At 36.0% G+C, this 27921-nt stretch overlaps 1 protein-coding gene across 3 annotated transcripts in view; it reads left to right on the forward strand.

Annotated features, from left to right (window-relative positions):
* Positions 1–27921, forward strand: part of LOC6036547 (serine/threonine-protein kinase NLK) — a 205517-nt gene that overhangs the window by 161436 nt on the left and 16160 nt on the right. For all 3 annotated transcript variants that reach the window (XM_038261602.1, XM_038261600.1, XM_038261601.1), the window contains exon 4: positions 13237–13292. In XM_038261602.1, coding sequence (XP_038117530.1) covers positions 13237–13292 — 56 coding nt within the window. The remainder of the gene's footprint in view (positions 1–13236; positions 13293–27921) is intronic.

The following is a 27921-nucleotide window of genomic DNA, read 5'->3' on the forward strand; positions in this document are numbered from 1 at the left end:
TCGCAAAATTTGGTACTATCTTTCTATTGTTTTATTATTTGCCAAATCTTGATATTTGTATTTATATCTTTTTAATGTCTAGTAACAGCTGCAAGTTTAACAAGTAATGCAAGTAATTTTAATTTTGTTTCGTATTCAGAGGTCATTTTGAGCAACTTTTGTTCTACAAAAAGTCAAAGTAGTTATGTCACAGACATAACCGGAATGGCGTAGACTTACGTAAAATTTAGATATGTGGACATGTGGGTTTTCCTAATCTAATCTAATCTAATCAGACCCTAGCGCAGCCAATCTTTCGAAGGGATCCTGGAGAGTGCCTTAGGTTTAGAGCGTCCAATTTCCCGGGGTTACAAAATTCCCGGGAAACGGGAAATTTTCAACAAATTTCCCGGGAAATCCCGGGAATTCCCGGGAAATTTGATTTTTTTCGAAAATTGATCTGTTCATGGTTCTGATTATTATTTTGCAACAAAATTGTATAGATTAGCAATAGTAATGGTTAAAATAAGTGTGAGGATCAATTGATGCCATGACCTTGACAGTGAGTAAAATGCATCCATGCTCTAAAACCATAAATTTGCTTTTAAGTTTGTCTCTGTGACCATGAGAGGTTATAAGAGAGAGTAAAAAAAATATTGATAACTAGGCAGAAATGAAAACAAATAATGCAGAAAATTTGTTTCTCATGACAAATATATTTTCCAGAGCAAATCTTTCTGGTTTGAGCTCATGAATAAATATATAAGCATTGAATTATCTTAAAAATCTTCTTTTTATCTAGAAATACAATTTTTCATGCTTGTTTTCAATGTTTTCAAATATTTGGAGCGAGTTTTTGAAACATATTTGCATTTATTAAGCACCGAAGTAGTTTTCAAGGATTGTTCAATGATTCAAATAACTCCGGTTGAAAGAAATTTTATTGCAAATCAGTTGTTTAGTAGTTTCATATTTAAACCTAGTGCTCTATAAAATTTTCAACTTGAAACTGTAATTTCTCGAATACTTTTAAACAAATTAACCTGATTTTCTAGCACAACCCTCTTTAAGACATTTAATGATACAAATTCAATTTTCATCCAATTTGGTCGTGGTAAACAAAAACGTAGAAGAAGCTCAATTTTGATTTTGGATCATGGGGTACTTTATTTTCAAGTTTAAATTTTCCAATTCTTGTTTAAAAAACTTACCAAAATTAAAATATTTTATTTTCATTCCATAAGATCAAAATTTTGAAATGAAATTTTTCGACGAATAAGATCAGTAAATTGTTCAATTAAATTCACTGTTCTTATTGAACTTATCAGTGAGTTGAGTTCTTTCACCATTTTGTTTATTTCAAAAAAATGTGCCAAAAAATTACGAAATTGTATACTTTTGGTAGATTTCGGGAATTCCCGGGAAATTTACAAATTTCCCGGGAAACGGGAAATATTTTTTTTCGGGAAATCCCGGGAATTCCCGGGAATTTTTTTCCCGGGACGGGAAATTGGACGCTCTACTTAGGTTAGATGACGCCTAGCACTCTTCTTGTCATTTATTAACATTTGTAGTGCGCCATTGCATTAGAATGCATTGAAACATCACAAGCGTTAAAGCGGCCAGGCCTACTGCGTAAAGCCGTATCGCAGAGATGACTCGTAATTGGGTTGAGTTTGAGCACTGAGTGTTCGAACAACAACACAATTCTGAATCGACAGGGGAGGAAGAAGCGTGGGGACACACCACCATACGCTCCGAGATTTGGTTGTATTCGTTGGGAGCACCATGCTAAGAAGGTTTGGTACTCCGGGACCCTCTGGGATGGGACATTGTATTTTCACGAATGCCCTGGACACTATTTGCCGTGGTTATAGCGCCACAACTCGCTCTCTGTAACAGTATTCCTAATTCCAGTCCACGCTCACCAAGTCGTCATGGCCTAGTGGTTAGCATTTTTGCTTACCAATCCAAAGGACGGGGGATCGAACCCCGCCTAGAGCGACTTTGATTTTTCGTTCATATTCATCATTTCAAATTTCTATGTTCTTAACTTTCTCGTTGGGAGCAGATGGGAATCGAACCCAGAACCATTCGCCCGGGTGGGACGAGGGCAACTCTTTCAACACTAGAATTTGATGAGACGTAAATCTTTCAGAAGCGCTCGCCGCGAATGCGACGAGCTAGTTGGATGTCCCGATTGTTTAACAACCAAGGCGTGACCCACGAGAGGCTTTTCGGCGGAAGGCAGCAGGCGCGCGCCTCATCTTGTTGATGCCTCGTCCCGGGTGGGACGAGGGATGGGGATTGAAGCACCTCCGAACCACAGCAACCACGAAAGATCTTAACGGTCCGGCCATCGAGAGGCAACTGGCTGACGGTGACGACGAGAAGGCGATGCGCACTTCTTTTCCAGTTCTGGTCCCTCTCTCCTGCTGCTGCTGCTCTGGTCTCTCTCCTGCTGCTGCTGCTCTGGGCTGAGCTTTCCTGCTGCTGCTCTGGTCTCTCTCCTGCTGCTGCTGCTCTGGGCTGAGCTTTCCTGCTGCTGCTGCTGCTGCCGGTCCGACGTCTGAGACGTGAATGATTTTCTGGAGACTGGCGCACTTTCTTATGTATGATTTCGGCCCGCTACTTCCCCTCCTTTTTCGCGACCGACACTCGGTCGCGTTGCTCGGATGATTTTCCCCTCAAAATAGGTACTTGACATTCCCGTCCGTGAGTGGGAAGCGCTCATTTTGCTTGCAAAATCTCTGCATTTTGAAAACATTTTAAAACATTCAATTGTTTCAATAGTTAAACTATTTTGCCAATAATGAAAGTTTTATAGCAAATTGCTGAATAATTTTCGAATCGAATGGCACATAAATCGTGTCGATTCGATTAGAGGGAAGGAAGATATAAGCGTTTGACGGATGACGCAGTAATCCAGGGCCTTCGGCCCGGGTTTTTTGGAATGACACCCCAGTACCTTCGACAAAGACGTAAGTCTACGTCAAAAAAACCACTTGTCTTTTAAAAAAAATAGCCTGAAAATCTATTTAAGGTTTATTGGTAATTTCTAACATCGATGCCCACCTAGAAGTGAGGTCGGGTTATAAAAGGTTAACCTACAAAACTTGAATGCAGTTTCAAAAGCGAAGTTACTTAAGTTAAGCCAAAATATCTATGGCGATTTTGATTATTATTTTTTCAATTCTGTTTGATACAGTTTTTTAACCAAAAGACGGGCTAACGATAAAGAAACTGAAATGTTTGAAAAAATATCAAAGATGTTGTGAAAAACATTAAATGTGCGGATTATAAATCAATAGTTTTCAGTAATTGTCCAATGTATTAAAATTTAAACATTACTTTTATAAACAAATTTGTGAAAATATTTTATTTATGAATTTTTGGAAAGTTGGGACAAAATATTAAACTCTATTTTTTTAACTCCCAAGAATGCTGTGTTAGGATGTCACGAAATTAAAGCATTTTTTTTTTCTAATTTTGATTGTTTATGCAACGATTTAATATTTGCTTCACAGCTAAAAAAGTAGTAATTCAGCTGCGTGTAAAAGGCCTGGGTGTAAAATAAACATTGCATTATTTTATGCAATTTTATGTGATTTTACACTCTGAAATATGTAGGCCATCAGTATGGGAAACCTACTTGACCGAAATGTCAAGCTCATATATGCGTTTATCCTTACAGCATTTCATCGGTCTGATGACCGAGTGGGCTAAGGCGCCAGTCCTTACTGTTGGTGCTGGGTTTGAATCCCGTCGGTTGCAACTTTTTTTTGTGTTTGCAAAAATTGTATTAAGTGTTTATTTTGACGAAGGTGATTTTGCATGCGATTTTACCATCGGATTTTTTGCTGTGTTCGTTTACAATATTTTCACAAAAGTCCTACTACAAGTTTTTCAGAATTGTTCCCTTCACGTGTTGATACTTTTGATAACGATTCCCCTCTTTCTTTGTAAAGTTAAGAAATTCGTCGTTAAGCTTGTCTCCTTGAAGTTTCTTCATTAAATTATATAACTTTTGAGACACATTTAATTGAGATCTAAATCTTTTTCAGGACTTTCAAGAAGGGTACATCCGGCATATGCCGATTCATGTTGGTGCAAAAATTCGTAAAATCAAACTAAGTACAGAGTGTTCCAGAGTGTTGATCAAATTTCTTCGAAAATTATTGAAGACATTTAGCAAAAAAAAAGTTGAATTTTGGACGGTTGAAAATTTGGTTGGATGAATATTACCTTTTTTGAGTAATTTTACATTAAAAAATGTATAAAAATTTAAACCTCGTCAAAATTCACCAGAATTCACTAGTTTGTGATGTAATATAACACATTTTTTTGACACAAAATCTGTCATAATTCCCTGATGAATATTACCATCATTTTTACAGTGTAATTTTAAAATGAAACCAATTCCAGAATTAACACCCTATCGAATGCCTTTCTTACCGATTTGCATTGTGAAAAAGGCTAATAAATGGAAATATGATCAAATCCTTGAGCTGTCAAAGTAACGTGTTTGTCCGTAATGTAATTTTTAATGATTTTTCCACCATCACCATATCACCATACTGCCCCTGATCGCATAAATGTCCCATATGAATTTTCATCGATTTCGAGTTATTGATGCAGTTTGGTTCAAAATCGTGTGCTCTTTCAAAAGAGCCTATAACATCCAGTACTTTGTTCTAGAAATCATGAGGAAATCCAGTTTTTTCGTGAAAACTTTACACGTAGCCTTATGTATGGAACAAACTTTAAATGCGTTTTTCTCAGCTTGCTGTTTTTGCATATGGGACATTTATGCGAACATGGGCAGCATATAACAATAAATCTAGATTAATCGGTATATTTAAACATTTCAACGTCGAATTAAATGCAATTTGGCACAATTTTCCGTTTCCAGATTTTTTTTTGCAGACGATCGAATTTAAACTTTTGAAACTTTGTATTGTATTAATGTTCAACAAAAAAAACTAGACAAGTGACGCTAGTTTTTATTTTTGAAAATTGTGTACTTTTTTGCTTGAAATTTGTCAAAATTAACAGTTGAAAATTTTCAGGATTTGTAAAATTGAACGCTTTCGAGAACCACCCTACCAGAAGTATAATTGACATTGATTTACACTTAAAAAAAATTCTGGGGTTTCGCGAAAAGCTGGATTTTGGAAGTTTATTCAAATCTATCCAAATAATCAAAAAATGTTACTTTTTTTCTTACTATGCAAACCAGCGAGATGGATTTGCAACAAAATGAGGATTATATAACCGGGTTGGTCCCGTACAGTGTAATGCATTTGATGCAACTCCCAGGAAAAGGGGAAAACCTCGTTGATTGCATAGAAACAAATTAGGTTTTCCACTCCAGCGCGGATTAGTTCGAAGAATTTGAAAGGGATATACTAAATATGCGCCGACTGATTGGTTGCAAAATTCGACTGAAAATTAAAATGGCTTCGTTGCTAAAATGGATAAAAATAATTTGATGTGTTTTATTGGAAATTGGAAGGTAAACTAGCTTGAATCATGAAAATTCACAAGGGTAAAATTATCTGAATTGAGGGCAATCTGATCATCCTTGTGATGGCTTCCTTTCAGTATGGCTATTTGTAAATTAATTTACATTTTTTCTACTCATTGTTTTTTAATCTATTAGATCGCGCACACGCACCATTGCCTCTGTTTGTGCATCCATTATCCGAGGTTTCAATTCAATTAAAAACTATAAACAGGAGTTATTTACTGCAAACTCTCGTCCCTTTATGGGGAAGTTGGGGGTCGCTTTGTTTCCGGGGCGCGATTCCATCCAGTTCAATTGAGAATTCAATTACCGATTTACTTTATGCACTCGTGCAGAAACACCAACAGAGAGAGAGAGTGTGCAAGTTCTGCTGTTTTACTCATGATGCTGTTGCCGATAGATCGACGATTGAGCTCTCGGGGGGAGTGGAAGTGCCCCATTCGATAGAGCTGCTGCTGCTCACAAGTGCTTCGATTGAGCCATTTTCCTGTTTTGGAGTGGAGGTGTGTGCTATCGAGCGCTGTTGACTCAAGTGGACGAAAGGAAACACAAAAAAACACTACTTTATTAGCTGATTGAGCACTGGGGGAAAGTGCATTCTGGAAATAGTTACATATTTACATTTTTTTTCAAAATGGTATAAAAATATTCGAAAATCTTGAAAATTGATTTTCTAATCGATTTGGTATCTTCAGCAATGTTGAAGTTAAAGGAAACTTGTGTTGTCCTCATTTGTTCACAAGCAAATAAACTCAACATACTTCCGCATTTTTTTTAAAATTGAAATTAAATATGTCTTTATTGAACTCTCTTATAATAATTACATTTCTTTTACATGATAAGTGGTATGGCCTAATGCTCTTCATCTTTGTTGTATTTTTCGTTTGATTATTAACTGATCATATTTATTTATTTGCTTCAAATTGTTTTACATTATTGCATTGAATTGAATACATTTGGGTAAAAAAGAAAAAAAATCACTTTAACAACTAATCCTAACTTAAAACTAATAAAATAAATCCATTGAAATATTCAAAATCACTAGAACGAGTAAACTACGAACTGTATTTTAAGATGAATGCTCCAAGCGTTCTTACTTGTTCCTGGCGAGTTTTGCAACCACGCAGTGTTGTTGTCATCTCGATGAATATGTTCAGAAGTTCTTGTGGTGAAAACAGGTCACTACTGCCTTCACCCGTTGATGTTGGTTGGTTTTCCCTCGGTTGCTGACTGAAGCCTGGAGGTGTTGTATGCTCTGCAACTCTTTGCCGCTGATTCAACGGCAATGGCTGCAGATTTGGAACCACTCGAGTAGATCCTGCTCCTGGTGACGCCAAAGCAGGAAATTCCACGTCCGTGTATGCTGGTGGTGTTTTGCGACGATTTGGTTGGTGCCTCGTCGTCGCTTGCTGCCGAATTTTTACAAACTCAGCACGTTTTGGGCAGCTCCGATTCTTGGTAGAATGGTCGCCGCCGCAATTGAAGCATTTCGCTTCGATGATCTCGTTGATTGTTTCGCAAGCTTGTGTTTTGTGCTCACCTCCGCAGGTTGCACAACGACTCTTGATGAAACAGTTCCTTCCACCATGTCCAAACTGCAAGCAGTTCGAACATTGTGTCACGTCACGGTGCACTGGACGATAACGTTCCCAAGTCACGATGATGTTGAAAATTGCCCGAACTGCTTTCAGCTCAGACGGCGATGTCGATCCTTTCTCGAGATGAACCAGGTACAGTTGATCACGATACTTGATGTCCTTGTTGTGTCTCGTCATCTTGAAGACTTCGATTACGTTCAACTTAAGAGTTTTGAGCTCTTCTTTCAGCACACTCACATCCATGTCGTACAGGCCTCGGAGGACCTGTTTCATGGGGCGTTTACCTGGATCGTCATGGCTGTAGTATTCAATCTTGGTGTTGTTCAGGAAATCCCGAACGTAGTTGTAATCCTTTCTAGTAGGTAGCAGAATTTTGAGTCCATCAGCACACAAGCGAATGGAAGCTCGTAAAGCACCAGATTTGATAAATCCGGTCAGCCACTTTCGCACCGAATCCGATGACGATGTTTTCACAAAAATGGGTGGCAACTTTTCCCGTCGTTCAAATTCTTCCTTCTCGCTCACGTCCACAGGGAGGGTAGCGAACTGGTTTCCAGACGAATTTTGAGCGTCCTTGCTCAAACTGCCTGGCTTTGCAGGTAGCGCTTCGGCATTCTTTAGCTTCTTCAAATCTGCCGATCCTGCTGGTGAGGACCGCCTCTTTTTCTTGCCCTGAGGCATTTTTGCACTTTTTAAGCACTTTTCAGGAGTTAAAATCCAGGAGTACCTCACTGAATGATGGTCCACAAAGGAATCACATACTTCCGCATGATCTAAATAACAGCTTGGACACTGTCCAACTGAAATCACTTAGCTCCATCATGCTAATTGGGACAAAATCAAACAAACGAGAAAACTTTTGCCTCAACCGGGTGTTTCACATTGTTCCCACGAATTCCAAAAACCCTCTCACCCCTTAAGCACATGAGAAATTGGAATCGAGAAATGACACAAATCTGCTCACGGGTAACCGCAATTGGACCCTCGTGACTTTGCACTTATTAACCGTACGATAACAAGGCGCGCAGCTCTGATTTGTGGTAGTTTCGCACCACCGTCCATTCTGCTGTCTTGTCACCCAGAGGTCGTGCCAAGTGTCGCCTCTCTGATCACTCTTATTGGACAGATTGCATGACACGCTTCTCGGGCGTCCCAAAAAGATAGGACTTTGGACGGAATCTTTCTGGAATTAGTCGCCACTGCACGATCTCGCTCCATTTCTCAAGGGAAAAAGTCTGTGGAAATCGAAAAATAAAACATTTCTTCGACTTTGGGTAAATTCACAACGGTTGACTTAAAATATTACGAATCGAAACAATACCTTCTGTGTTGCAAAATAGACATATACTTTTTACTAAAGTTAATCGACTTACATTTTCCTGAGAACTACCCAGCTGTTTGCTCAATTACACCGGGTGTTGGTTAGACCGCGCATATGTTATCGGTTAATAATTATAAAAATAAAAAAAAACGCAGATATTCAAACGCCGTTGGGCCCTCTCCCCACAGTCTTTGAAGTCATGCCGCCCCATTTGGATGTCCGAGGCGCCAATGTCCAGCAGTTGACAGCGGCTCGACTCACGACTCTAACCTCAATTTCGTTCCCGGTTTCGGTCCACGGTGAAGGTACTCTCCTGCTGAAACCTTTTGATAAATTGTCTCACTTTGCTCATGTGAGTACGCAAGCACGAAAAAAAAACATGACTTCGAACGTGTGAATTAACTTAACTCTCAGCTGTGCGTTGGTGGCACATACACAACAAAAATACAGGGAAAGGGAATGAGTTGCACAACGATGTACGAGAACAAATTGGACCAGTACTTTGTGCCGCTGTCAACATGTGGTCTGAAAAATTGACAGTTCGAAATGGGAAAGCAAAAACTAAATTTGTTAAATCTCATTACAACCCAATCAAACGAATAAAATTTATCTCTCTCTCTCGGTCATCAATAAATCACGGAACACCGCCCTCGAAATCCGAACTTGGAACCGTCGTCAACAAAATAAAGAGTTAACAAAAACAGGGTCACACCTGAAAGGCCGCTGGGGACTTCTGCGGAGACATCAACTTGCCCAATAGGGCAATTTGCGAATGGTACCGACGTCTGAGCAGTCTGAATAAACAAGCAAATAAATCAAAATGCACTCCTTCTGAAGCCAAGCTGGGCTAACAATTTAAAAAATCCGTCTAAATGGAAATACACCAGTGACGTAACAATCTCTAGATTTAATTCAATTTAAAGATTAAGAAGCATTAGGGTGCCCAAAGCATGGGACTTTTTTTCAAAACCTCGCTCTGCAAGCGGAATATTGTTCCTTGAGCTATCTTAGGACTCTGGGCCAAATATGAGCAAAATCGGTCAACACTTACCCATTGTACTCGAAGGAAATGTTTGTATGGGAAAAATTGAAAAAATGTATGAAAACCCCATTTTCTTGGGGTTTTGTATGCAGTGTGCGCTACTTCCACCTAAATAATCCCAAAAGTGAGATTCTTATTGAAAGTTTAATGATCTACAAATTTTTAGAATATACCAAAGCCAAATTAGGTCCTGACAAGTTATTAGCCATTTGAGGAAAAAAAATGTATGAAAAATCTTTTTTTACCATCTTGAAGCGCTGGTATGAATGAGTCAATCTTAACCAATTTCGCTCAAAATTGGAACAGATGTTTAAAATAACTCGAAACAGTTTTTTTCGCTTGTTTTACAGGGGATCATTTTTTCTGGGCACCCTAAGGAGCATCTAAAAATCACGTGCATATTTATTTAATCAACATTTTTCAAGTTTCGATTTTTTTTTCAAAGTCACACAGGATTTTTGATTGTATGAAATATATTTTATTAAGTTTGGGACCATCCATAAACTACGTGGACACTTGTGGGTGGGATATCAAAAAAAGTTTCCACATTATTTTTGGTTCCTTTCTGAAAATTTCATGTATGTTTTTTTTTGCATTTGCAAAATGGCTGCTCAATATGTTTAACCTGAAATTTTCATTTCCATGATTTAATTTTTTCTCAATTTTTCTACAAAATTTACTATAGTTTAGCAAATTTCATCCTCAAAAAAAAAACAGTAAAAAAATCATGGTAAAATTACATCTGGGAAGGGGTACATTTTTTATGGCAGAAAAATTGTGTAATTTTACCTCTGAAAATGTGTAATTTTACCACTTTTCTGAGGTAGTTGTTACTTTTTCAGTCTAAATTGAAGTGAAATTACATCATAAAAGAGGTAATATATTCAACCTTCCAAAATTACATCTTCCAAATTAACACAATTTTTTATTGAGAAATCCAATATAAAAAGAGTAGTTTTTTCTGAATTTTGTACAATTTCCTTTGACATTTTTGTCCTAGAAATCCAATTATTTTTAAAGTTTTAACTCCTTTTCTAATCCTGCCCAAATTCTATAAAATCTTAAAACTTTCACATTTTACAAAAAATAGCGCTTTAAACTATTTAAAAAAATATTGTAAATTTGGAAGGTTTAAAATTTGAAATTTTGATTTTTTTAAATTCTTAGACGTAATATTACCTCTTTTATGATGTAAAATCAGCTCATTTTAAACTGCAAAAGCAGAATAACACTAGAATAATGTTTTAGAGATAAAATTGAACATTTTTGTCTGACATAAAAGATGTACCCAGATGCAATATTGCCATGATTTTTTTACTGTGTTGTACAGATAATAAAAATCTAGTGTTTTTAAAGGTCCTATAAGCTACACATTGTGTTTCATATGTTTACAGGACCTTTCGAAAAAAAAAATTCTAGAAACGTTATGTTGATTTTTTGTAACGAATCCAAAGTCACAAAATTTCCTTGGAATACTAAACAATTACTTTTTTATAAATAATAAAACATTATTCTCAAAAATATCTAAAAGTCCATAAGCGTGTAAGTTTGCTACAAACTTGTTCCCTAAAAGTTTGCCAAACATGTTTGCTGTAGTGTAATGGGCAAACAAATTGTTTGTTTGCGAAGCATTTTTGGTTTGTGTCTTGTCTAGTTTAGTTTTTTTTTGCCATATTCTAATACCTCCTTAAGTCATCAAACAATTGTGTTACTAATGAATTCTAAAATGACAAAAATTCTGGAAGCATTCGTGTTTTTTTCATTGTCAGAAAAGATTGTAGTTCAGATGCCTGAATCAATGATTCTATGAATTTAAAAAAACTGTTGCTTCCAAAAAAACTAAACAATGTTTCTAATTATATTGTAAAATTTGTAAAAAATAGTTTTTTGAAACTTCTACTTTATCGTGGTCTTGTCCTGTTTAATTTTTGACGTTTCGAGAAAACCGTTAGGTAGCAATTTTTTTCAACCTTTCCGAATAAAACTTTGTTTTATTGTGTATGTTTCAAAAGTTCGATATTTGTATATTAATTGCTATTTGGGTCGTTTTTTAAATAATAAATTTTCTGTTCTCAATATAGTCAAATAAAAAAGTAAAGTTAGAGTTTCTGAATTTCCTCCAGTTTTGTAGAACAAAGTACGGCGTATTTTTTGTTTTTGAGCCAAACTACATAATCAGCTCAAAAGTGATGAAAATGCATAGAAAACATTTATACGAACATGGCCAGTTAGCACACTATTGGTATTGACATTGCAGTAAATCACTGTTAGTCAGCACCAGAGTATCAATAAGTCCAGCAAAATTTTATGCTGCCTAGTTCTACCGAAGCTAATAGTGGCCAGCAGTCAGTACTAGAACAAGTAGAGATTGCAGCATAAATCATATCGACCCTGAGGCCACCGCGATTCAGCAGCAACAACCAAAACAAAAAACCGTCTAGTTCCACCGACAATACGGTATTGTTTGTGCATATTTTTGCACACACACTCACTCACATTTATGCTTCCATTTTTTTTCTTGACGACTCTGCCTACAGACTTTATTGCACAATGTTTGCACAGACCCCCGGTGGTGCGCAGTTGCGAGCATTAACATTTTGTAAATTATCACAAGTGGCAAATCTGTGCTGCCGCCGAAGCACTCCGGAATATATTTAGACGGCCACCGAAAGGCAATTACCACCCGGTGTTGACACGTGTGCTGACAGTTTTCCAGGGTTCCGAAGTTTGGCCGTATTATGACTAACTGCACGGAGAAAAAAGAGTTCCCAAAATCGTGAACAAGCGTTCATGAAAATGGGAACCTCGAACAAAGTGTTCAAATCCCATGGTACGATTTTGAAAAACGTACCATGAAATTTGAACACTTTGTTCGTGGTTCCCATTTTCATGAACGTTTGTTCACGATTTTGGGAACTCTTTTTTCTCCGTGTGGGGACAGATGTTTTAGTCGCGGTTATAAAGCATAAAGCTTGCTGGTGTGACACGGTGCATATTGATTGGCTTGGTGTGTGGAGATTGTACCTTTTTCAGATGAATTATGGAACAGTTTAGCGCAAAACGGTAGTTGTCTGATGGTGGTTATTACTGTTGTGAAATTATGATGCCAGTTGGGTGAATTAAAGTGCACGTGTGCGTTAAAATCAAGGTTGTAAAATCACACAAAAATCATAATTTTTATTCGGCTTTATCCGGGTTGTTTTCAACAGCCAAAATTTGCTCAATTGCAAGCAGCTGATCAGTTCCCTTCTCTACAAGAGTCATAACAAAGACATGCCCACCCCGCAGTCACCCAAAGTGGTTCAAAGTTGCGTTGGTGTGACGTGACGGTCAGTGCAGAGGGTAACTGTCGCTTTGTTTGATCTAATAGGGTTTGCTATAAAAATAGTTGAAATAGCCGAAGCTCCAATTATTTCTAAGACCAGGAAGTATAATTTTATTTTGATTTAATAGTAGATGATTTCACACAACCACCTCTCAGCTGATTTAGCACTGGTACGACGACAACGATGAGTAAAGTAACTAATTGGAAGATGGCCAAAAAGCGTTGGCTTAAGCATTCTGTTTAAATTTTACAGCTGACCTGCATCGCCGAGTCCGAACACTCAGAAGGTGCAAGGTCAGATGCGTTGTTTGAGATTGTCTCAGACAGCTGACTCATTAACCGTTTGTCGCTCTTTGTCGTCTTCTTTTGGTATACTTAGTAATTACATATGCGTCAATTTCAATTGATACTAATCCCTGTGTTTTTTCTCTCTTTTTCTTACAGGTATTATCAGCCCTCGACATCCTGCAGCCACCACATTTGGATTTCTTCCAAGAAATGTATCCTTTTCAACAAAAATAATCTTTAATAACCCTAAATATCATAAAGTTCCATTAGCCAAATTCAAATCTGCTGCAGTCCGGATTCCGCAGCGTAGCTTCGGCTGCACAGTTGAGCAAACCACCACCGCCACCAATCATCATCACGGAGGTACTAAAACCTTGTTTGGCAAACACCAGGAGACAGAATTTGTCCTGCGGCCACCGACATCAACTCGGAAATGGATTAGAAGTCGGCATCGCAAATCTGAAGTCTTCTCTGAATGAATCCAAACAGCAGTGTCTGACTTGGCGCTTGACTGCGGCCTATCTTGCTCTAACCTTGTCGTATTTGTCAACCGATGCAATGCGATGCGATGTTCTGAATCTCTGCTCTGTTGTTTGGTCGAGGTTGTGTCATAAAAGCGTCTAGACCGGAGCAGGGGTGGTCAAAATATAAAAATCTCAAGATTTCATGGTATTTCACATATTTTGAAAGGCCACATTTGGTTGTTACTCTACTTTTTTAAGGGGATGAGGGAAATTTTCCACGGAATCCACACATCAGTGAAAAAAAGAAGTTTTTTTTCCTTTGAAAATCGATATAAATTTAAATAAAAATCATTCATTATACAAACAAGTCAAAAATAATACATTAGTACCCTGGAGAGGAGCCACACGTTGCCGTCGTTTCAGGGCTATTTGCCAAGATGGTTTCCGATGTTGATATATATCACACATTTATTTTATATTTATATACTTGTGTTGATAGAAATCACAACTATTATACTATGTAAAATTACAAGATATTGATTTTTTTCATTTGCATCTCAATATTCTTGTTTGTTCTGGTAGGAACAGGTTTAAATCTTTTTGATACATCGTTAGCTTAGGTAGAAATCCATAAAGCAAAGCAACGCTTACGCACAACAGTAAAAGAGGCCTCTTCTATGCATTGAGATTTTTTTTTTCTTTTTTTTTAAGTGGGTGTTAGGTTAGGATTTGGTATTTTGATAATAGAGTTTTTTTGCAAGGCACTCAGAATAGTTAGTTTTTTTTGTAACTTTAGGTTGTTTAATAGTTCCAGACTCTATCTATGTGTAAGCGAGTTAAGTAATGCTATCAGAATCTCTGATTTCAATTTATGTGGTCTAATAATAACCATTCAGAATTGTCAAAAAATCCATAGAGTCTCGATCAATCAATAATGAAATGATATCGGACAAAATTCGTTAATCTGTTGAACTAACGGTTTTCGGATTAGGGTTGTATCGACCATTTTTGCGAATCGAGGATCTACTGGAGTTTTGATGATCAAATGGAGCCTAACATTTCAAAGGGACACATTGGTTTTGTGAACAGGAGTGTATCTCTTTCACTCAAATGACAGTTTACATAAAGTATGATAGGGATACACTCTTGTTTGCAAAGCTTGTGTGCCCTAATGAAATGTAAGGCATGAATTAGTCGTCTTAACAACAAGTGTTTAGCTTGTAAAATATGAACGTTTCAATAATGTTTATTGTTTTTGGAAGCAGCAAAACAGGTTTAAGAATTAGGTAAAGGAATGTTTGGATTTGTAATAAAAATTTCGAGGATTTGAGATTTAAGTTACTTTCAGACAGTTTAGTTGAGGTTGTTGATTCAAGTTGCTTAGCTTTCCTGAAATGAATAATTGGGCACAAATGATTAGTTAAATTGGTTTAATTAGTTAAAGTGTACTATTTCATAGGCAGATCTGCTTCTAGTTGTAATGTACGACAGACAAGACTACTGACGGACGCGACAGAACGGGGGCCAGAATAAAGGCCTCGAGATTTATGTTCCCGTGACAAAATAGTTTTCATCTTTTATTTTCCAGTAGATATATTTGATTTCCTTTAAATTTAAAATACATTACAGATTCCCTTTGTATAAATTTCAAATTAGTTTTTGATTGAATCATAATTTCATATTTCCTTTATTCAGTTTTAAAGTTAGATTAACGTAACTGCTCAAGTCATCCAAGTTCTTACTACTCACACCTACACTAATTTTCTTTCACCTTCCCCCTCCCGATCCCCTATATCTTCCGGTGGTGTTCATTTGGTATGCAATACTAGTTCGGCCACTACCCTTTTTTCCACAAGAAACCGGACTTGGACTGACTTGAGGCCGCGTCCCCCACCTTGTTCCGTAAAACGAAAACGAAAACGAAGTCAAAAATAATACATTAGTACAGGTATGACCAAGTAAAATTTTAGGCTTTATCATAGCTGTCACAACCGCTATAAAACCCATCAGCCAAAACCAACATTAAAACCACTTAGTCGTAACAGCCTCTCCAGAACCCCATTAAACCTATCTTATAAACCAAAAGGGCCTCCGCAAAAGGTTGTCACGGCCTTTTATAAAACCTAGCTTTACAACTGAATCCTAACAACCTCCTCAAAGCCTCAATAAAACTTTGTCAAAACCTAGTCAGGAGTTATGGAAAAATGAAATTTCATACGTCTTGAAACGTCTTATGCCAAAAAGGTTTTATTCTGGCAAAAAAAAATAAGTCTTCGTCTTGCCAAATGAAATAATGGAAATGATTGTCATAAATGGCGATGATAAAATGATAAATATTGGAAGTAATCAAAAAAATTTGAAAGCTTATTTCTCGCAATTGGTGGCTCAAATTCAGCTGCGGTTGAAATTTTATCAATAAATGTGGGGGAGATATAGCCAAAAAAATGAACTCGCTTCATCAAAAAAATTTCTTCTGTAATCTCAGTTTATAATGATTATTTTTTAATTTGCATTTTTTTTAAACTTCTATGACTATGTTAACGATGCCAAAAATTCATCATAAAGGGTGTTTACATCAAATTTTAATCAAATCATATCATATTCAATCAGACCACGCGTTTAGCGCCATATTTAAGCATTGCTATTTGGCCGCGTTGAATGCTCTTTTAGGAGCTTCTGGTTTTAAGTGAGCTTTTTGCATGCCTAATGGCACTTGACAGCTACAACACCCTTGGTTTTAAAAAAGCATGCGATAACACCGTTTGGCATTGCATTGCCATCGGGTTTTCAAGACTCTCTTAAAACTTTCATAAAACCTTATTGAAAAACATTTAGGTTTTGTTGGCACCATAAAACCTTCTTAGAACCTTTAAATCAGCCCATGCTTATTGGGTGCAGTGAATGCCAACATAAAACTTATTAGTAATCAAGATGCTACCATAAAACCTCAATAAAACTAGGTACACAGAAAAAAATTGTGTAAATTTTGAAGCTTTAATTTTGGAAGGTTGAATATTACCTCTTTTATGATATAATTTTACATCAATTTAGACTGAAAAAGTGACATTACACCAGAAAAGTGGTAAAATTAAGCATTTCCAGAGGTAAAATTACACCTTTTTTCTGACATAAAAGATGTACCCCTTCCCAGATGTAATATTGCCATGATTTTTTTTTCTGTGTAGTGGCTAATTGGTTTAAAAATGTAACTGCGGTGGAATAAAGTTTACAATCGACTGAATGTTTTTATTGTTTTTTTTTTTTGCGTTACCTTTTTCGCCTTCCTTAAGAAAATAAAAAGGTACGATTTTAGAGGGGCAACATTTAAATATCAATATTAAACTCTTTTTTATTAAATTTACGATTACTATTCAATATTGAGAAAAAGAATTGTAGTTGGAAAAATCTATTCAAAAAATTCTAATTATGCTTCGATATTTTTTTTAAACGGTGTTGGATTTTCTAATTTCAACTAAAATAATATAATTAAAGTCCCGAGCAGACGGAAATAACATGGGAATAACATTTCTTGATATTTGAAAATACTTGGCCAATAACATTTTATGTTATTTATAACTAAATTTGTTATTTGTCGTTATGATTTTTTTGTTATTGGATTGTTATTGTAATAACAGACTTATAACACTTTTAGTTATTCTTCGAACAAATCTTTGTTATTATTTTGTGTTATTTTAACAACTAATCCGATCATCACAATAACAGTTGGAGGTATTCTTCCATAACAAAAAATGTTATTCCCAAGTTGTTTTGACTTTGAATCAATATCAGACCAATAACAGATTTTGTTATGATAACATAAATTGTTATTAAACTCTTACGCAAAAATGGATTGTGCAAGAATATTCCATTATACTTCTTGTTATTTTAACTGTATTTGTTATTGAAATGGCATGAATTATGTTATTACCGTCTGCCCGGGGTGAGACTCAATAAATTCCATTTTGGTTCATACTCTAGTTCAGCTGTTAACTGAATGGCACATAAAAAGTCGCCTGAAGATAACAATAATATGTATAGAAGATTGTTTTTTAAACAATTATTTAATTTATTTCGGTATTTTTTCAATTAATCTTACGTGACTAATTGATTTAATTTAAATATTTAATTTTTATCAAAACATTAAAAAAATCCATTCATTTTCCTCTGTTTTTTCATGTTTGAAAAGTTTTTAATTTTTTTTTAATCAATCTAACAGTGTTGAAAATCCGACGACTATGATTAATTTGGCGATCAATCGCTGCCTGTTACACCTCACGAATAAGACTGCTGAGAATAATCTTTATTCTCAAATTGCCACGACTAGCTGTCATTCGTCAAGAGTGCAGACGATGATTGTAACAACCCATGACTGCTGGTGTTAAATGGGGAAAATTATAATCAGATCGCAGCAAGTTGACGACTAAACCCAATCATTGAAATTTTTATTCGTCTATGCCACAGCCAGCGATCAAGTGTCAGTCGGTAAAGAAACGATCAAAGCATACTCAGAGGGCCTTTCTTCAGGCAATCGTTATTCGCTCGAAGTGATTTTTTTTCAACCTTGCAATCTAATCTAATTTTATCTAACACTACGCCCAAGAACTTTTTGTTGTCAATATTAATAATTGCAATACATCCGAGAACATCCGAAAACGTATTAAAAAATTCAAGCGGCCAGATCTACTGCGTTGTGTTTACCACAGAGAATATTCTGAGAACGGATCACATTTCACAGGAGAGGAAGGATGCGTGGACATACCGTTCCAAATGTTCCGTTTTGCAATGAAAACATTAAAAGTCTAACCTCAATCATTGAAGTTGGTTTTGACAACTCCTGCCTCAAGGCATAAACACAGTAGGAAACTATGCAGCATCCTCGACCTCTTCCAAATCTATCCAATTCTGATGTTGTATGTATCTCCCAAAGTCAGACACTGCTGTACAAAAAAATCGTTCAAATCGTTGACTTCGAATCTCCGGCAGGCAAGATGAGAATCCTCCGTCCTCTGCTGGACTGTTTCAAAAGGATCAAATCTGAACCGGAATCTTTGAACGGCTTCCCATCGAGCCGTTCTAGGAAAAGGGTGAGAAATGGTTCCATTCTCGGTCAATTCATAAATCTCAATCAATCTTGAATTGATTAGCCTTTTGAGATGATTGACGTAAATGTTCTTTTGGATTTGGTCAAAACAAATGTTTTTGTTTAGGTTTCTGGTAATAATTCTTTTTTTTTACAATTTTCAATGTTGGAAACTAAAACGGAAAAAGATTTATTATCGAGCTCCTGAAACAACAAAAAATGTATTACATCGAATCAAACTTCGCGTTCGAAACAAGGAAAAAAGGATGAAAATCAATAATCGTTCGCGAATCGGAATTACACCCCCTTTTTTTCCTCATTTTGTTTGGCGCTGTTTTCCCGTTTCGGAATGAGGAGGGTATTTTTTGCGCGGATAACGGGTTGATGATTATGAAATATGGTTTCCTTCTTCGAGATTACTGCCCTCCGAATCGAACCCAGAAAGGAAAACGAGCGGAACGGGAAATGGCGCGGCCAGCTTGATGAGAGAACCCTAATTATGAAGGTTTTCTTTTTCTTGCTGTTTGCTTGTAATCGATCATGTTGCCTACCTCCGGGCGAAACGATGTAGTACTCAGGGTTGCGAATGAGCGAGCGCTCACGGAAAGTGTGCTCGCTCCAGCTGGAGCGTGAGTTTTTATCAGGTAGCTCGTGCTCGCTCACGCTCACCGGAGCGTTTTGCGCTCACGTGAGCTGGTGAGCCAAAGTAGGTAGAGGTTTTTTCCTGTTGAAGCAGATGCGCGTTTGAAATGAAATTTCTAGAACTATCTCAGCGCAGGCTGCGAAAACAATCAAGAAAGAGATCAAATAAACAAAAGTCAGTAATGAAATAGAATTAGTCGATGAACCTAAATTTGCGTTCTATTTAAAATCTCGACATTTTTCGAACAAGGAACAAAGAACTAAATTTTAATATCCTGTCGTTGGTGTGAATACCGTAAATGTTTGTTTTGAGTATATTGCTTCTCATGAAGGAAATTTACAGAATAAATTGAAACAAATACATTTAAAATTTTAAATGTTACTGTTACTGCTCTCGTAGGGAGCAGATGGGAATCAAACTCAGGATCATTCGCTTTCAGAGCAAACACAGTATCCATTTAGCCAAGGCTTCTCCTCAAGACCAACCAAACTTTTCAGATATGGACAAATTCATTCTTGAAAAGGCAATTTTGAGGCTTATTTTTAAAAAGAAAACTGTTTTAACAATGTCATCTTATGTTCTAGAATGTTTGTCCAAAAAAGACTAACTTTATAGAAATTATCAGCCATTTCTAATCAATGAATCACTGAACGATTTAATAAATGGAATAACTTATTTCTTAATGATAGATCATTCAGACCCACACTCTTGAAAGATAGTCAAAACACTAATTAGGTACATAAAACAGTTTAATATTATATTCTGATCAACGAAGTACATAACATTAAATCGTACTTAGCAAGGCATACATCCTCTTGAATCAATTAATTGTTTTGCTAAATTTTCTAAGGTTTACGGCCCTTTTATTTATGTGCCTATACCAAAACAATCCCCTCCCGCTCCTGTCTCAACTCAACTGTAGATCTCTGTTCAACTCTGACAGTAGATCTCCTAAATGATTTGGCCCTTGCGAATCCAACCTATTTCAAAAACATTGTTAATGAAAAAAGCTATTCCAATTCCATATATCATAAAATTTGTTCACTGAGTGAAGACCTGCTGCACCTCAAGCAGAAAATCTAACTAGAATTGGAAAAAAAAACTTTCTAAAATATGTTAAACGATTAGCGAAACGTCCAAAATGAGCGCTCAGTGAGCGAAAAATGAGCGCGAACGCGAGCGTGGAGCAAACGTGAGCGCGGGCAAACGTGAGCTAGCTCGCGCAGCGCTCCTCCTCACGAATGAGCGAAAAGTGAGCGCTCACGAGCGCGTGAGCGCGTGAGAAACGCAACACTGGTAGTACTTAACATTTGGCAAACAGTTTGGCGAGGTGTCGATAAACAGCAGAAGGAAAACTTTCATCCCGTGACATGATGAAAGCTGTGTGGAAAACACACACACACAAGTTTTGTGCGCCAAACATGTAAGATGGTTGTTAACTTTATCGAATCTTTCTTCTCTCCTGGAAGCGAAGAGGAGCTATGCATCATCTCCATTAGCTTGGAATGGTTTGCGGGAGGCGGTTTTCCAAAGGAGAATGGGGTTGAAAAGATGGATTCAAGCGTAATGCCTCGGCTGCACTTTGCTGGTGTACTTTCTGTACTGATAGAGTAGTAAGTTGAGTTTCGAGAGTGGAAAACTCTCAAGAACATGATGTTGTTTGGGGCACGGAAAAAATAGTATACTACAGTTTAATAGAATTACGTTAATTTGATGTGTGAATATTCTAAAATCTGTATCCTGAAAAGGGATTTTCTGATCGATGATGAAATTATATCGGAATCTGCATGAAATCTGTACTCATGCATTTTTTGCGATATAGGGGTATGACATTTTTGCCCGTTACCGACAATTATCGACATTACCGACAGCTGATTGATTGTATTGGAGAAAAAAAATCTAGACAGAACGAGGATTGAACCATCAACTTCTTGGTTATGGATCCGACACGCTACCACCGCGCCATGGACGCTTGATGAATTGTTAGGGACAGAGCACCAACATATTTTTCTCTCTGGAGTGTTGCTCGGGGACGCGCCAGCATTATATGTGTTGGTGAGAACTGCAGATCGCTGACATGTTCACACGCGGGCAAAAATGAGCTGTGAGCTTGCTGCAAAAACTGTTAGAAAATGTAACATTTTCTGCAGCAAATCCACTGTTTCAGATTTCGATGTATATTTTTCCTTTGGGTGTACATATTTTTAACTTTTAGATTTTTTTTATCTGTTTTAGGGGACTAAAAAACCATCTATTGCGCTCGATATAAGAATGGTGCAAAATCTGGTACCAGAGATATAAGATTTTAGAAAAAATGACGAGTATAGTTAAACTAAATTTCAAAAATTATTTTCGATGCAAAAACAAATTTGCAATCGAAAATGACTACTTTTTTTTGTGAAGTGCAGAGTTTTTAAGTAATAGACATTTTAACGCTGATTTTTTCAAACAATATTTAGTTTTTTTGCAATTTAAAAACATTTCATAAAAGAAAAGAACCGCTGCAAACATATTTTTGATAATTAAAGAAATCGGACTGCTGATTGCTGAGATCTTAAAAAGTTTAAAAAAGTTGAACAAGTTATTTCAGAGTCATCGTAATAAGCGTATTTTTCAACTATAGATTTTTTAGAATCAAGAACAACCTCTTGTTGTTGAGTGTTTTTAGTAAAAACACTTGAAAAGCTGGGATTTTTTTTTATATTGTTGACCAGACTGATGGTTGCTAAGATACAGCCTCTTAAAGTTTATTTTTTGTGAAAATATGTTTTTCTCCGTGTCAACTCATTATCCCTTTATTTTCAACTCCAGATACTTAAATATCTGGCTCATTTGTAATAATGAGCCAAATATTTGATTTTCCAAACTACTTATTGTAGAAAAGAGCAGAAAATTTCACAAAAGTGTAATTTTTACATTATAAACCGAACTAAAAGTTTCTGAGATATCGCGAGTAAAAAATAAAGGGATAATGAGTTGACACGGAGAAAAACATATTTTCACAAGAATAAAACTTTAAGAGGCTGTATCTTAGCAACCATCAGTCTGATCAACAATATAAAAAAAAATCCCTGCTTTTCGAAAATATGCTTTTGAGTGCTTTTCCTAAAAAAAACTGATTATAAATTGCAGCTGGAAATTTTTCGAACAAATTTACCTTAATATGCATAAAACCTAAAAATGGAGCACATTATAGAAAAAAAAATTAAAAATTTTCAAAAACGAATTTTGTCATTTTTTCGACAATATTCTAATGTTATTCTCAAAGGCAAGACTCAGGGCATATCCTTTCAAAACATTTTATAAAACATGTTAACATGGTAATTTTCATTATGGGTATCAAAAGATACAAAATTTTGTATGCTTTTTGACTTTATCATAGTTTTTTCGTACATACTAAAATTTTCACAAATATTGCACCCACATTGCAAATTATGAAATTTTGAGTAGTTTCGAAAAAATACGGTATTCTGTGAAAATTTTAGTATTTTCAAAAAACTCTAATAATGTGATAATGCATAACAAATTTGCTATACGGATATCAAACGAAGCAAAATTTGTTATGAATTATCATATTATTAGAGTTTTTTGTTTTGAAAATGCTAAAATCACAAAATACCGTATATTTCGAAGGTACTTAAATTTTCTATATTTGTGAAAATTTTAGTATGTTCAAAAAAACTATAATAAAGTGAAAAAGCTTACAGAATTTAGCTTCGTTTGATACCCATATAGCAATTTTTGTAAATTGGCTTGAAATTGAAGTATTTTCGAAAATACGGTATTTTGTGAAAATTTTAGCATTTTCAAAGAAAACTCTAATAATATGACAATTTTGAGTATTTACACTTTAAAACTAACTACATTTTCAAAAAATATATTGTTAGTGAAAGCATTGAAAATTTAACAGAATATGGTTGAATCATTCCGTTTAAGGCATATTTTAATATTGAGTTATCGTCCGTTATAGGCGAAAAGATCATCGTTATTGTCAGATGATAATTTTATCGATTTATTACCTTGAAAAAAAAAAAAAAAGATTTTCTAGATAAATTTGACTTAGGAATTACAAATCTCAAAAAGAACATAACTGTATACTCAAGTTTACGTTGCTTGTCAGAAAGACAGACGATGATTTTTTATGTGTCATGTTAAAAAAAACACTCGACTGAAAATCTAGGCAGAAATCATTTACCAACGATAACATATCTTTTTGATGATTATGTTTGGTATGGCCCATAAAATCTGAAAAGAATTTAACATTGTATTCATGAAAGGCTAACTATTTTTTTTTTGCTTTTGCCTGCAAAAGAACGGCTTCAAGTATTCCAACTTTAAATCTCTTGCAAAAAGTTAAACTTTCCGTGTCCTCCCGTCAAGATGTACCAACAACTATCAGCTCACAGCAGCACACGCGCATCCTTTCTCTCTTCATGAAGGATGAATCTCGTCTCAACCTCCAGCAGACCCGGAACGACCTTCCACTTTTCAAGAGGTACACGTACAAACACACACACACCTCTTTACAAGCTTCACGTGTGTTCTCCTTGCGGCACTGTGCTGCTGATGCTCCGGGTGGAACAAGTTTTCCACTTACTGGCTCTATTTTGTGTCAATTTTCCACCCGTTGCGTTTCGCAGCCTGATTTGACATTTGAGGCTGGGTAGCAGGAAGAGGTGCAGGATGTTTCCTCAGAAACCAACTGACAAGAAGGGTTAAGTCGGTGATTTGTGAGATCAAATGTCAAACTTAATTAGAGCAAACTTGTGTAATCTTCTGCTATTCAGCTCTCACATTTAAACTTTTTTTTGATTTATTTGAATAAATCTTTCTTTTTAAAATAAGATTTTTCTTAAATCTTGCTTTTTTCAAGTTCATTCCATTCTGAATGTATAAACAAAGTTCCTTCGTGGAGACTCCTACCTGTAAGTCGCCTCCTTCTGTACAGGAAAATCCACTTTCGCAAACTTCTCAAAACAAAGACTACTGCGAATTTGAGACCCCGGGAGGATCTCCGTGCGGCCGTTAAAACCTTGTTAGCTCAATCCCTTTTTGTGTGATTTTACCAAGGTGAGTGGAATTCCCAGCAAAACTCAAAAACTCAAGTTTTGAGTCTTTGTTGTGAAACACAGTTTCGCCAGTTTCGCCGGAATTGCCGCCGCGAAAAGTACATTCTTGGAATTTGCTCAACGTTCAACGTTCTTCGGAACCTGAAGATGCCTGCCCTGACTTCAAGCTGAATAAATTTGGAAAAGTCGTTGAATTGCCGTTGGGCTAGAATTTGTCAATGGTAGCGGACGAAATTCTAGAAATTTTATCATAAGAAATTTTTCTCCGAATCAGAATTTAAAATGTAAATCACACATGGAAAAGGGTAAACGATTTTTGAAGTAAATTTACACTTTCTTCAACACAAAATCTTTCTCTGCTTATAGTTGTTATATTATCATGATTATATCACGTGGAAGTCACACCATGTGTAAAGAGATTGAGAGAATTAGAGGAATTTCTTCCAAAAACACCTTACAAATTTGTTAATAAAAAAAATACAATAACAATGACAAAAAAGTTGAGGTGTAAATTTACATATTATTCATGTAATTTTTCATAACTTATGTAGACAAAATAGAACTACACATATACAATGTAGTGTTTACTACACACCTTTGAGTTAAAATAACACGGTTTTTTTTGCCCAAATTACACAAATTTGAAAAGATCGTTACATTACTTGAAAACTATGTAAATGTACATCTTTTATGTGTAATTTTTCTTTTGCATTATACATGAAGGTCAAATTAGGTATAATTCAAATTTAGAACATTCTAAAATTACCTTCTCAACAATGAGTAAATCTATACCTAAGTATTAATCGCTATTTAAACAAAACTATTAAAACAGTGTTCAATTCAGAACGATGAACTTTCCAGTCATTTCTAGTCTATTTTAAAGTCTGGTCATGCCACAAACAAGGAAAACCCCCCGGAACAGAATTTTCCATTAATATTCGTCTGGACACGTGCTCTCTTTCTCTCTCTCCTCCAATGTGTCCACAAATAAGCTGATGACAAACTTTGTAGGGCGCGAAGGTCTGGTCGTGTCCCTCGACTTTGATTGGAAAGGACACCCACACAAACTAGCTTCACCCTCTCACCAACCACTCACACGTGGCCATATTTTACACGCGCTTTTCACGGCTCTTGGTCATTGTTGTTGTTGCTGTTGCTGCTGCGACTGTTACTTGCCGAGATTTTCCGCTTTGTGTCCTTCGGCTTGTCTTTTTCGAAACCGCACCCCTTACACAGCGAGGGAACACAAAGAAACGGAGGCTGTGATGGGAAATTTGGTGGAAAATTGCGCTAAAATTGAATTATCATATAACATTTCAACTTTGAATTTTAGAAAAAATCAACAAACAATAAAAAAAATAACAATAGCTAAAATTAAAAAAAAACAGACGACCAAAATGAAACAAGCAATATTTCTCATCACTGGAACTCACCACTCGATACGCGGTTGATCCTTTCTCGTCTGGTTGTCCTGGCAGTGTACAGGATTCGTCCCGTAGGGTGTTTGCTGCAAATCGCTACATCATGTTGGAGCGGCATTTCTGGTTACGTGCCATGGTACGTGGTCCATGGTGAATGCTTACTTAACAATAAATAACAAAATTTAAGGAAATTTCAAGTTTCTTTGTCTTTAAAATATAACAGAAATTTCAGTTTGGTTAAATAGATTTAAAAAAACATTCCGTAATTATCACATTTTTATGTTAAAAACCATTTGTCTGATGTTTATTTCATCTAATTTTCATTCATTTTTTAATTTGTACTGATTCCTTCTCACGAGTACGTCAACGAAATTGCAATGTGTTCATCATGATTTTATTTATTTGAATAAAGTTTGATGGAAATTTCAATCATAGAATAAAATAATGTGAATAATTAATCAAATGTTAGTTGGTGAAAATGCCTTCATTAAATTATGACTTGGTTTGGCTTATTGTTCGGCTGAGCTGTGGGGCATTTTCTCCGAGTACATCGGCAGGTTCAAGACCTGCAAGACCCGCTTGGACCAAGTAACGCTCGTCAGTTACATGATCTCCAAGTATGGAGTGTAAGGAGTGTTTTTTTTTTTTATTATTATATATTAGATTTTAAACCGATCCTCGGTCCTAACCTGGTCGCAGCACCTAAAAGGACCTAATAAAAATAAGTTATGAACAAAAAAAAAATATGACTTGCATGTTTTGAAAACTTTATCCTAGAAATATGCCTTATGATCTTCGGCCTTTTGATGTTCGGCCTTATGATAGATTCCCGTTTCCAATATATTCGTATTCCAATATTGATTATTGAAAAAAAAATCCATCAAATTTTACATTTTGCCTTCAAAACATCATGTTTTTTATGGAAATTTCATCTATTGCGTGTCTGCACAATTCCCAGTGACATTCTCTTTTTCTCTCGGATTTCCACCTTCATAACTATCCCCCCTCAATAGAACGTCGCCCCAAAATAAAAATTTGCCATCGCAGTTTAACGGGATGTAATACGTGGTCGGTTCCCAATCCCCCCCCACGCGATCTTTCTTTGCGGTTTCCTGAGAAAACAAAATAATCTTCGGCGAGACTGCGAAAACGAGAAAAATAGAAGGAATGATAAATAGAGAATGCTCTTGCTGGCAAGCACGACATAAATGAAGTTAATTTGCACGATTTGGTGACGGTCGCTACACAGCAAAAAATCCGATGGTAAAATCGCATGCAAAAGCATGCACATCACCTTCGTTAAAATAAACACTTAATATTACACACTGCATGTACATTTTTTGCAAACACAAAAAAAAGTTGCAACCGACGGGATTCAAACCCAGCATCAACAGTAAGGACTGGCGCCTTAGCCCACTCGGCCATCAGACCGATGAAAAGCTGTAACGATAAACGCATATATGAGCTTGACATTTCGGTCAAGTAGGTTTCCCATACTGATGGGCTACATATTTCAGGGTGTAATATTACACAGAATTTCATAAAATAATGCAATATTTATTCTACACCCAGGCCTTTTACACGCAGCTGGATTACTACATTTTTAGCTGTGTATACTCTCTGATATTTTGGTGCTCTAATCATCAAATGATAGTTGTTTCTATCACTCATTTACAACATTGCTCACTGAGGGTTATAATCTTATAGGGATGTTAGATAAGTGATCGCAAATCGTATTAAATATCATCAATTCTCTACGAAATCGGTCTTTTTTCTTAAATTTTAATTTTTGTATTTTTTAATCCGACTGAAACTTTTTTGGTGCCTTCGGTATGCCCAAAGAAGCCATTTTGCATCATTAGTTTGTCCATATAATTTTTCATACGCATTTGGCAGCTGGCCTTACAAAAATGATGCATGAAAATTCAAAAATCTGTATCTTTTGAAGGAATTTTTTGATCGATTTGGTGTCTTCGGCAAAGTTGTAGGTATGGATATGGACTACACTGAAAAAAAAATGATACACGGTTAAAAATTTTTTGGTGATTTTTTATTTAACTTTTTGTCACTAAAACTTGATTTGCAAAAAAATATACTATTTTTAATTTTATTTATTTTTTGATATGTTTTAGAGGACATCAAATGCCAAATTTTGAGAAATTTC

This window comes from Culex quinquefasciatus, chromosome 3, assembly GCF_015732765.1.
Source record: "Culex quinquefasciatus strain JHB chromosome 3, VPISU_Cqui_1.0_pri_paternal, whole genome shotgun sequence".
Taxonomy (NCBI): Eukaryota; Metazoa; Arthropoda; class Insecta; order Diptera; family Culicidae; genus Culex; species Culex quinquefasciatus.